The 12214-nt window shown below is 43.5% G+C and overlaps 1 protein-coding gene across 1 annotated transcript in view; it reads left to right on the forward strand.

The window, feature by feature from the left end:
• LOC140191163 (uncharacterized) overlaps nucleotides 1-12214 on the forward strand; it is a 392816-nt gene that overhangs the window by 70549 nt on the left and 310053 nt on the right. Inside the window, exon 2 of the mRNA XM_072248300.1 lies at nucleotides 11577-11744. Within this exon, the coding sequence (XP_072104401.1) occupies nucleotides 11577-11744 (168 nt within the window). The remainder of the gene's footprint in view (nucleotides 1-11576; nucleotides 11745-12214) is intronic.

The raw sequence follows: 12214 nt of genomic DNA on the forward strand, positions 1-12214 counted from the left end.
CATCTGCTCTCAGAATGCCAGCATGTCCTCTTCCAAAGAAAGGGGCTATGAAAGGGGCATCAACGCTGCCCTCAAACGCATGTCTTCCATTTCATGAACGTCTGTTCTCATCACATCCTCTTACCACCCTACCAGGGATAGGGTTCCTCTTGTCCTCACTTATCACCTCACCAGTCTCCGTGTCCTGCACTAATTTACTGTATCTTGGTACATGTGTCAATAATAAATCAATTTCAATTTTAATTCTGATATACACTTCCCAAAATGCAAGATGGCATTGGTCCAATCTAATAACTGGCCAATGAGGTCCAGAATGACGATTGGCTTAAACAAAGTGTTGTCTGGACCCACAGAATAATAACTAAATGAGCACAGGAATTAAAAGTGGTTTATGGATCAATAAGGTATGTTTTAGCATTCTCACCTCATTCTTGGCAACTCCATGGTTTTGTTTTGAATCCATTTATGCTAAGAAGAGAATACATTGCTCCTCTTTTGCATTCTGTTTCAGATAACACTGGATAAAATTCTACCTTTGTGTATTTAGTTTCCTGTAATGCAATGAATGGACTTCTAACTTGAATATTTAGATTTGCACAGTTATGTGGATAACTGGGAATGTGTAGGTGGCCTTAACACAGAGAGGAATACTGCACGAGGTACTGTGTGTCAAACCTACACCCTTAACATTGGGTACCTGTCATGATATTCAGTTACAAAGTACCTTACCATCAGTGGTCTCTTTTTGAGGTGTTGTAATTCAGGGAGCCTAGCAGTTATTTTCTGCATAGCAAGTTTCCACAATGAGTGGAGCATATTGTGCGAGTTCGCTGCTTATTGACGGACATGATGAGAAGAGTCCTCTGGCTTGCTACGAACTGGTGTCATAGAGTCAGTGAGAGGTACAGCACAGAAACTGGCCCTTTGGCCCATCTAGCTCATGCTGAAACCATTTAAACTGCCTACTCTCATTGACCTGCACTGGGACCATAGCCTTCCATACCACTACTATATATGTACCTATCCAAACTTCTCTTTGAGCTTGCATGCACCTCTTGTGTTGGCAGCTCATTCCACACTTTCAGGAACCCCCAGGTGAAGAAGTTTCCCCTTAAGCATTTCACCTTTCACCTGTAAGCCATGACATCCGGTTGTAGTTCCATCCAACCTCAGTGGAAAAAGCCTGCTTGCCCTTACCCTTTCTATATCCTTAAGTTTGTTTACCGCTATCAAATCTCCTCTAATCTTTTACATTCAAAGGAATACATTCAAAGGTGCTCAGGAAGCTTAATGGTCTGAGGGTGGATAAATCTGCTGGACCCGATGGAATGCACCCTCGGGTTCTGAAGGAAGTAGCTGGAAAGATTGCGGAGGCATTAATGATGATCTTTCAAGAATCGATAGATTCTTGCATGTTACAGGATGACTGGAAAATTGTTACTCATTTACTCAGCAAATGTTACTCAGCTATTTAAGAAGGGTGGGAGGCAGCAGAAAGGAAACTATAGACCAGTTAGCCTGACATCAGTGGTTGGGAAGTTGTTGGAATCGATTGTTAGCGATGAGGTTACGAAGTACCTGGAGGTACATGACAAGATAGGCCAAAGCCAGCATGGTTTCCTGAAAAGAAAATCCTGCCTGACATACCTACTGCAAATCTTTGAGGAAATTACAACAGAGTAGACAAAGGAGATGCAGTAGATGTGCTGTACTTGGATTTTCTGAAGGCCTTTGACAAGGTGGCGCACATGAGGCTGCTTAGCAAGATAAGAGCCCATGGAATTACAGGGAAGTTACTAGTATGGGTGAAGCATTGGCTGGTTGGCAGGAAACAAAGGGATCCTATCCTGGCTGGCTGCCGGTTGCCAGTGGAGTTCCACAGGGGTCGGTGTTGGGACTGCTGCTTTTTACGATGTATGTTAATGATTTGATCTACTGTATTAATAGATTTGTGGCTAAATTTGCTGATGATACAAAGATAGGTGGAGGAGTGGGTAGTGTTGAGGAAACAGAGAGCCTGCAGAGAGACTTAGATAGTTTAGGGGAATGGGCAAAGAAATGGCAAATGAAATACAATGTTGGAAAGTGTATGGTCATGCACTTTGGTGGAAGAAATAGATAGGCAGACTATGATTTAGATGGGGAGAGAATTGAAAATGCAGAGATGCAAAGGGACTTGGGGAGTCCTTGTGCAAGATACCCTAAAGGTTAACCTCCAGGTTGAGTTGGTGGTGAAGAAGGCGAATGCAATGTTGGCATTCATTTCCAGAGGTATAGAACATAAGAGCAGGGATGTGACGTTGAGGCTCTATAAGGCAGTCGTGAGATCACACTTGGAGTATTGTGTTCAGTTTTGGGCTCGTCATTTTAGAAAGAATATACTGAGATTGAAGAGGCTTCAGAGAAGATTCACAAGAATGATTCCAGGTAACTGTATGAGGAACGTCTGGCAGCTCTTGGGCTGTATTCCCTGGAGTTCAGGAGAATTGGGGGGTGGGGGGGGATCTCATAGAAACATTGTGAATGTTAAAATGTCTGAACGGATTAGATATGGCAAAGTTATTTCCCATGGAAGAGGATTCTAGGACAAGAGGGCACGACTTCAGGATTGAAGGACATCCATTTAGAACAGAGATGCAGAGAAATTACTTTCGTCAGAGGGTGGTAAGTATGTGGAATTTGTTGCCACAAGCAGGTGTGGAGGCCAAGTCATTGTATTTAAGGCAGAGATAGTTAGGTTCTTGATTAGCTAGGGGATCAAAGGGTATGGGGTGAAGGCAGGGGAGTGGGGATGACTGGAAGAATTGGATCAGCCCCTGGTGGAACAGACCCAATGGGCCGAATGGCCTACTCCTATATCTTATTGTTTTATGGTCTAATAAAATACTAGCCCATTCAGTATCTCCTTGTAACTGAGGGCTTCCAGACCTGGCAACATCCTTGTAAATTTTCACTATATTCTTTCAACCTTATTTTCATCTTTCCCTTAGGTAGGTGACCGAAATTGCACACAATACTCCAAATTAGGCCTCACCAATGTCTTATACAACTTTACCATAATACCCTATCTTCTGTACTAAATACATTGATTTATGAAGGCCAGTGTGCCAAAAGCTTTCTTCACATCCTTATCTACCTGTGACACCACTTACAACAAATTATGGACCTGTATTCCCAGATCCCTTTGTTCGACCACATTCCTCATTGTCCTACCATTTACTGTGTAAGACCTACCCTGGTGCTTCTACCAAAGAACCAGATCTTGCACTTGTTTGCATTAAATTACATCTGCCATTTGTCAGCCCATTTTTCAAGCAGGTCCAGATCCCACTGCAAGCTTTTATAGTCTTCCTCCCTGTCTACTACACCAGCAATCTTGGTGTCATCTCCAAATTTGCTGATCCAGTTCACCACGGTATCATCCAGATCATTGTTACAGATGACAAACAACAAAGGCCCCACTCCTCTAGCCACAGGCCTCCAGTCAAAGAGGCAACCCACTACTACCACTCTGGCTTCTCCCACAAAGCCAATGCCTAATCCAATTTACCACCTCATCTCGAACGCTGAGCAACTGAACCTTCTTAGCCAATCTCCCATGTGACCCCTTGCCAAATTCCTTACGAAAGCCCATGTAGACAACATTTATTGCCTTGCCTTCATCTACTTTCCTGGTAACTTACTTGAAGTTGGAGATGACCTACCACGCACAAAGGCATACTGACTATCCTTAATCAGTCCATGTCTTTCCAGATGTTTATATATTCAGTCCCTTAGAATACCTTCCAATAACTTTCCTACTACTGATGTCAGACTCACTGTCATTGAGTGCGTAGTTCTCAGCTGCAGCAATAGCCTGGGTTTTGGACCTTACGGGATGGTATGTCCAAATTATTGTCCTGTATCCAGAGTTGGTCTTTAAACCACCCGACTCCATGAGATGATGTGAGACTGAGAGAGACAGTTTGAGGGTTAAAGTCAATACTTTTCCTCAGGAAACAATCCACTTCCTGCATCTTTGTGGGAATTTGACAACAGTTTAGAGATGTTTCCACGGATAAAGGGAAGGGATATGGGAAGAACAGTTTATTTTGAAATAAATGTTTGCCCTCAGGTCAAGTATAGTTTGGTTGGCTACAGAGTAAAGCTTATTCTCTTCTGTCCTGCCAATTCTGACGAGCAATCCATATCAAAACATTCAATCGTCAAGAGGATTTCCCTGATTAATTTCACAGGGAAATCTCACAGAAGAAGATACAAAATGTAACTCTGATGAATATATTGATCAGATCAATATTGGGAATTATTTTTCAGAAGCTTGAAGAAGGGTGTCAGTCTAAATACTGTCTTTTAAATTAAAGTGTGATAATTCAAGCTGGAAATGCACTGTGCCTGGGGCTTGGGCTGTCCACACACAAATGTTAATGACTGAATAAAGTGATGCTGAGAGGTATGCTCTTTCTTTGAACTCTGGGGAAATTGGATCTTGAGTATTAACGTGTCTAGAAAGCACTTTGCATTTTGAAAGATGAGCAATTTTCAGAGAATGTATTGAATGTCGTTATTCTCAGAGTCCAGTCTGCAGACTGCAAGCTCTTCTGGAAGTCACAGAGTAGTGTAGCGTGGAGAGGGGCCTTTCGGGCCAACTTGTAGTACCTGTTGATCATGGTGCCACTCTGCTCGTCACATTTGCCTGTGTTTGGCCCATACCTCCCATACTCCTGTTTTCTGTGTAATTATCCAAATGTCTTTTGAATGTTGTCACTATAACTGTTTCAACCGTTTTCTCTGGCAGGTCATTCAATATATGGACCACATTCTGCTGACAAAGTTGTCCCTCAGGTCAGCATAAACCCTTAGGGTTTTATCTCCCCTCCCTGGGGAAAACAAACAACCTATGATTCTCATTATGTTTTCCATCTCCCTAAGGTCACTTCCCAGTTTTCTACTCTCCAAGGAATAAAGTTCAATCCTGCTCAACCTCTCCTTATAACTCAGGCCTTCGAGACGTGGAAGCATGGAACTAAATCTTCTCTCTGTAATGAAATCAGAGTTTATTTTTCATACTCTGGTTCCTCACCCTGAAGTACATGCAGCACAACCCAAAGTCACTCTTCTCCCCTTCTCCACACTGGACTGCATAGGAAGCTCGGGCCTTCCATAACCGCCCAGGGACTCCCCTCCCCCACCCAGATTCGCCTGAAGAACCTAATGAACTTGAGATTTCCAAGCTGGAGATCAGGATGAAAAAGACTCTTGAGGCTTAGTGGCTGAACTATTTTCCAGATAGGAATATGGCGGTAGTTCAGGAAAGTTATGCAGAGGTAAAAGATCTCACTGTGGCCAACTTCAGCTTGTTGTGTTATGCTGCAGTGGAGTCAGACTGCATGGAAAATAGTCTTCACTCAGCAAGTTCCTACCAACCATCAACTGCCCAGTTCCACAAATCCCATTTAATTTTCCCCATCTCACCATCAGCCTCTCTCCACATTCTATCACTCGCCTACACACTGGGGAGAATTTAGAGTGGGCAGTTAGCCCACCAACCCACATGTCATTGGGATGTAGGAGGAATGTTTACCTTGGCGAAACCCATGCAGGCACGCTCAGGAAGAACCTGCAAACTCCACACAGACAGCACTGGAGGTGAAGATCAAACCTGGGTCTCCGGAGCCGAGTGTCAGTATCTGTGCTACTGGGTCGCCATTATAACCCATGCTGGTCTTCCATGTGCACCTCCTCCTCTCGACTCCTGGCATTTGAGTGTAGGCCACTCCTTCACAGCAGAAGAGGTTTCATTATTTTAGAATCAGAATCTGACTTATTATCACTGACTTGTGTGTCGTGAGGTTTGTTGTTTTGTGGCAGTAGTACAATGCAAAGATGCTACTACTATACTACGTTGACTCAGGCCCAGGGGCCTGGCGTTGGGCACAATGACAGACTCTCCACTTCTCCCTCTCCCTCATCAGTATGCTAAATCACTTTAAAAACTAGTACATAGACAAATAAAACAATAATGGGTTCATGGACTGTTCAAATATCTGATGGTGGAGGGAAAAAACTGTTTTTGGATTGTGGATTGTGTGTCTTCAGGCTCCTATACTTCCTCCTCGAAGGTAGTAACGAGAAGAAGGAATGTTCTGGATTGTGACAGTACTTCGTGACGGATGCAGCCTTTTCGAGGCAGCACTTCTTGAAGACGTCCTTGACGAGGTGGAGGGTTGTGCCTGTAATGAAACCAGCTGAGTCTACAGCTCTCTGCAGCCTCCCGCATCCCAGTGCACTGGAGCCTCCATACCAGGCCATGATATAGCCAGTCAGAATATTCTCCACTGTACATACATACTTTAAGTTTATTTAGTTCAAAAAATTACTTGAGTAATGTTGTTAATTTTTAATAGCAAATTGATGAAAATAATCTCAAAATTTGGCAGATGAGCTTTGCCTCTTGTTGCGGACATTCAGGAGCATGTCTCAACACGGCCTGAGGCTGAGACGTCATGGGGCCTTGTTGCCTGATACCCAGGAGTGGAGTATAAGCTCGTTTTCCCCTCTAACTTGACTTGGCTCATTAAAATTGCTTGCCTCGTTGTTTGAAAGAAAATGTGAGACTACTGGTCCCTCAATTGTGCTATCTTTGCCCTTGGCTTTCAATGAATTGAAACTCTGACTTGCATGCCAAGTCCTCACATACAATATGCTGAATAGTTATGGATGCAGGCCTTTTGACCACAGTGGAGCTTAAGCAAACTGTCACGAGTTTTGAAGAAAGAGAGGTGATCTCAGTGACCTGTACGAGTTTCTGCTGCTTGTGATGTCTGTTACAACGGGTCACAGACTTAAAATGAGGAGACAACTTAAATTCCTTCACACCGAGAGTGACGGATCTTTGGGCTTTCCCCTAAGTGGAGGCTCAGTTACTGAGTGTAGTGGATTGTAAGTGAATCGGGTAGTAGGGGATTATTGCACCGGATTAGATGATAGTCAAAATGGTGCCAAGCTGTGGTCTCTGTCGAGGTTGCACTTCAGACTTAGTTGTTTTTAGGTTTGTAGGGATGGTTTTGGGGACAGAGAGAGAAGCTAAGGAGTCAGGTTAGGGTTTAGTGACAAAGATGGGGTGGAATTTGAGGTCAGGCTAGTCTGTTGAGTTTGGACACCCATGTCGGGCCAACAGAGCAGCTTTGATGAGCGCTGATAGCTCCTCCTTGGGTTAGCAAGTTGTTGACGGCTTCTATAATTGGAGGTCCATACCCGCACGCAGGAGGAATTATGGCCTGTGACCCCCTAGGTACTCGAATTGGTGAGACTGGAGTTTGAGGCCGAGCGACTGATGATCGTTGAGTTCTGGAATCAATACCAAAGATCCAAACCCAAAGATTGATTGAAGTCCAGTTGTTGAGGCCCAAAGGCTGCTACCCGATTCTGCTAATCTCTGCAGTGCTGTTGGGGATGTCGAAGGCCCAATGTCTGCGAGTCTAAGTCTGTTGGAGATTGTCTGTCTTGATTTTGGATCACTGTGGATGTGTGTGGCCGGGTGGGTGTGAGGGAGGAACAGGGCTTGTTTTCCTGTTACTGTTTTGTTACTTGAGCTCTGTTTTGTTGTGCTTAGTGCTGTTCTGCTGAGCGTTGTGGGCGTGCTGCGTTGGTGCCAGAATGTGTGACGACACTTGCGGGCCGCCCCCCAGTCCACTCGCGGGTATGTTGACTGTTAACACAAACGATGCATTTCACTGTATTGCTCGACGTACCAGGGGTAAATAAATAGAATCCCGAATTCTGAGACTGGAGCTGAAATGGAAGATCCCTGTGACTCATTAAACAATAGGGCCGATACAAGAGGCTGTTGGCCTAAATCTGTTTCTGCTTCTTGTTGTCTAAACTAATACTTCAGTTCCATGGAAACCTCTTCTTTTTCACCCCCACGGCTCGCGTGTGAGCTGCCCCTCCAGCGAGGCAGAGGTTAATGCACGCTGCTGGTTCAAGGACAGTAAATGCCGACTTTGACAAAACTGTGAATTAATAAAATGGAAACTTAGTTTAACTCTATCAGCATAAAACCTAGAATGGGAAGACAGAATCTCTTTTCCTATTTGGAAATGTCAAGTATTAGAGGAAGTGTGTTTAAGGAGATGGGGGTGGGGAAGGGAATGTTATAGGAGATTTGTGGAGTAACTTCTTTTGCACAGAAACTTGTTCTACCGTGACTGCCCACAAGAAAATCTCGGTGGTATTTGGAGACATACACATACTTAGATAATAAATTTACTTTAAGCTTTGAGAGTGTGGCTGCCTGGAATGGAGGTGGAAGCGGAAAAGATTGTGATGTTTAGCTGTGTTTTTTAGACAGACACATGACTACACAGGGAATGGAATGGAGGGACGTGGATCATGTGCGGTCAGAAGAGGATTAGTTTAATTTGGTATTGTGCTCAGCACAGTCATTGTGGAGTGACTGTTCCTGAGCTGTACTGTTCTGCGTTATATGTTCTGTACTCTTACTTTCAAAGGTTCAAAGGTACATTTAATGTCAGAGAAATGTATACAATATACATCCTGAAATGCTTTTTCTTCACAACCATCCATGAAAACAGAGGATGCCACCAAAGAACGAATGGCAGTTAAATGTTAGAACCCCAAAGTTCCCCCCCAGCTCCCCTCCCTCCCGCGCGTAAGCAGCAGCAAGCAACAATCCCCCCCATAGCAAAAAAAAGTATCAGCACCCGCCACCGAGCACTCAAGCGTGAGCAAAGACACAGACTTGCAGTACCGCAAAGACTATATGTTCACTCGGTATTCGACATACCACAGGCTCTCTCTCTCTCCCTAATAAGGGAGAAAGAGGTGTCTCTGTTTCACAGCGACGGGGAGACATAACAAACAACTCGCTGGTTTTCGATGTTAAAAGTCAGTTGTGTCGCTTTTTTCTGAGCTCTGTGCCCAAAGATCTCAGGTCTCTGGGCACACAGTCAAAGATGTTCCAGTTCACACAATGCTCCTGTCTGGGATACTGACCTTCGATCCGCCTGTCTCCTGAGCCCAGAGATCCTAGGCCTCCACAGGCAAGCTGAACTCGTAGCCTGAGCCCTTGGCATGTCGGATAACGGCCAGCTGTGAGACCCCGAGAGCAGGTCCCATTCCTGTCGTCAGCGTGTAACTCCAGGTCAGGATCTTCAAAAGAACCCTGAAGGGGAAAAATAGAGATATTAAAGATGCAAACAGAGCTGTTTCCAAACGTGCAAACAAAGGAGTCGCTGTTGAGAACCATCTTGACTAAGCTCCACCCTCTGATTTTTGTCTAAAGTGTATCATTGTTCATTGAGACAATGGATGTTGCCATTAATAATAAGAATGTATGTTTTACTTATCCCCGCCGTGTAATTTTATTAGATCTCTATGGCGTATTATATTTGAGGAGTCAACAGATAAACTTGACTTGACCTGGTGATTCAGACTACGTCTGTAGTGATGTCTGTATGATAGCAATCTTCCAATGGGATCTTTCATACTGAATTTTTGAACAAGGAGTATTGTAAAGATCTTTTTCTCGATGACCAATATCTCCTGCTGACCATCTCCATGAAAGCAAACTAACCCATCGTTCACTTTGTGGGACATAGCTGGGGTAAGGATTGCTCCTTTGGAGGTGATTAGGGCAGCGCACATTCTCCATTATTTGTCTACACGATAGTGTAGTCGTTAGTATAATGCTGGTACTGCTCCGTGTCCCACAGCTCAAAGCAAATTTATTATCAAAGTATGTATATGTCACCATATACTACCCTGAGTTTCATTTTTGTGCAGGCATTTACAGTAGAACAATGAAGTACAATAGAACAATGAAAACTGCCTACAAAGACTGATAAACAAACAATGTGCTAAAGAAGGCAGGCTTCACCAATAGAAACAAATACAAATTCAGTGGATTTGGGTTAATTAGAGCACATTAGTACCAGTACATTTTGGCCCAATTAAGCGGCTGCCCAAACTAGCCGTAGTTTCATGGAAATAGTTAAAAAAGTATAAAAGGTACTTTAACTGAAATACTTAAACTGAATAACAAATTTTGCATTTAAATGAAATACAGAAGAAGTTAGAACACTAACATTACAATTAAAGTACCATAAGAAACTGTAATTCCTAATTGCTATCGATAGAGGAATTGATCCAGTGTATGCTGTCGTGTTTTTTTTTTGATTGATTGTAAATGAACAAAATCACTGGAGTCACCTGGTGCAGATAATGGATTGTCTTCATACAATGCTTTCAACAACTTCAACCTCCAAATCTTAGTTTTTATTGTAACGTTCGAGATGATTGTCAGTACAGGTCGACCTTCACTAATCCAGCACCATTGGGACCTGAGGAGTGCTGGATTAGTGAAAATGCCGAATTACAGAAAGGTCACATTAAACATAATCAGTGCCAGATTATCGAAGGAACTGGATTACAGGTAGTCGGATTAATGAAGGTCAACCCGTACCTTCAAATTGTTCGTAGTCCCTAACTTGTTGAATTAGTGAAATCGTTTCAATTTCACTCCGGGCCATTTCTGGCATTTTGAAGCCTGAATGCTAGAAACAAGCATTCTGAATTGTCTTATTGTTAATTTCTTGCCAACTATCAGTAACAAAAATCACTGCTTTTTGAACATACATGCAACTGATGCTGATTTAAAAACTTTTCACCTTAAGCATGGTGCACTGTTTAATGGCCATGGAAGTGTGCATGACTGACCTAGTTAGAAACTTTGACAAATAGTCTCCTGTTCCAGTTAGGTGGCAGAGTTCCAAATAAACAAAGGAAATGCAGGCCATTTCTCAATTGATTTTTATTCTTTAAGCATTGCCCCAAGTGAGTAGCTTCCCTGATTAACTGACGGATCAATTATCTGGAATCCTCTGTATCTACAGATGTACAAGATAATCTACTGATAGGTGAAGCTAGATGAGGGAGAAGGTAGATAGGTAGGGGAAGGGAATGAAGTGAGAAGCCAGGAGGTGATAGGTGGAAGGGGTAAAGGGCTGAAGAAGGAGGAATCTTATAGGAGAGGGGAGTGGACCAAGAGAGAAAGGAAAGGAGGAGGGACACTCTAGGGAGGTAATAAGAAGAGAAGAGGGGTTTGGAAAAAGTGTGAATATGCACATGTCTGCTTGAATACTGACACGCGTGTGTACATGTGCGTGAGGGCTCGGTAGTGGGATGATTTACAGTGCCAGTGATCATGGTTCAGTTCCTGCTGTTGTCTGCAAGGAGTGTGGATGTTCACCCCGTTACCAGACGGGTTTCCTCGAGGTGCTGCAGTTTCCTCCCACATTCCAAATTCCTTCCATCTCGGCATGCTCTCTTGCTACCGGACACTTGCGGAGTGCTGTCAGCACATCCTTGGACTGTGTTGGTTGTTCATGAAAAGATGCAATTAACTCTATGTTTGGATGTACATGTGACAAGGAAAATCTTTCCATCCCATATCCTGACTCTTTGGGAGGAAGTTTCCCAAGTCTGTGTATAATCCACAGCGACTGAAACAGATTGAGAACAGCAACGCCTAATAAGTGTGCCTTTGACTTTTGCAGAGAATGTAGTCGACGTCTTGCAGGTTCTGGACCTCCAGGACTCCTTGGACGGAATTGTGAATGTTGCGGGATTTTGTACACAACGAAAAGGATCTGAAGACACTGATATTGCTCTCCGGATAGAGAACAAAACTTACTTTAATGCCCTAACAACACAATTACTCCCAGGTAAGTTAACTTTAACTTCATGAATGGTGATGGTGCTGTTGCAGGTACCTGGGCTGTAAACAAGGTACATCAGGTCGATTCTAGGGTCGGTGGGATTGTCCTATAAAGGGAGATTAAACTGAATGCCCTAAACATTCTAGAATGAGGGATCATGTCATTCAAGATGCTTGCCGTACGTAACAAGAATTAAGATTTGATTTATCCCCTAGCTGGGATATTAAAACCAAGGTGACCATCTCGAAGTGAGGGTTCAGTCATTGAAGTCAGAGAACTCGCCCTGTGAAGTGAATCTTTCAAGTTATCCATCCAAGAGGCTTATAGGTGATTAGTCAGAGAATAATTCAGACAGCAATCATTAGTACTAAAAGAACTGAAAGATGATGGGATTGTGGTCCTGAGGTTAAAGATCACCCAGGATGTTACTGAATGGGATGGGGGGAGTTAATTGGCCTCCATGTGTTGGGATGAGT

The sequence above is a fragment of the Mobula birostris genome, chromosome 32 (assembly GCF_030028105.1).
Source record: "Mobula birostris isolate sMobBir1 chromosome 32, sMobBir1.hap1, whole genome shotgun sequence".
NCBI lineage: Eukaryota > Metazoa > Chordata > Chondrichthyes > Myliobatiformes > Myliobatidae > Mobula > Mobula birostris.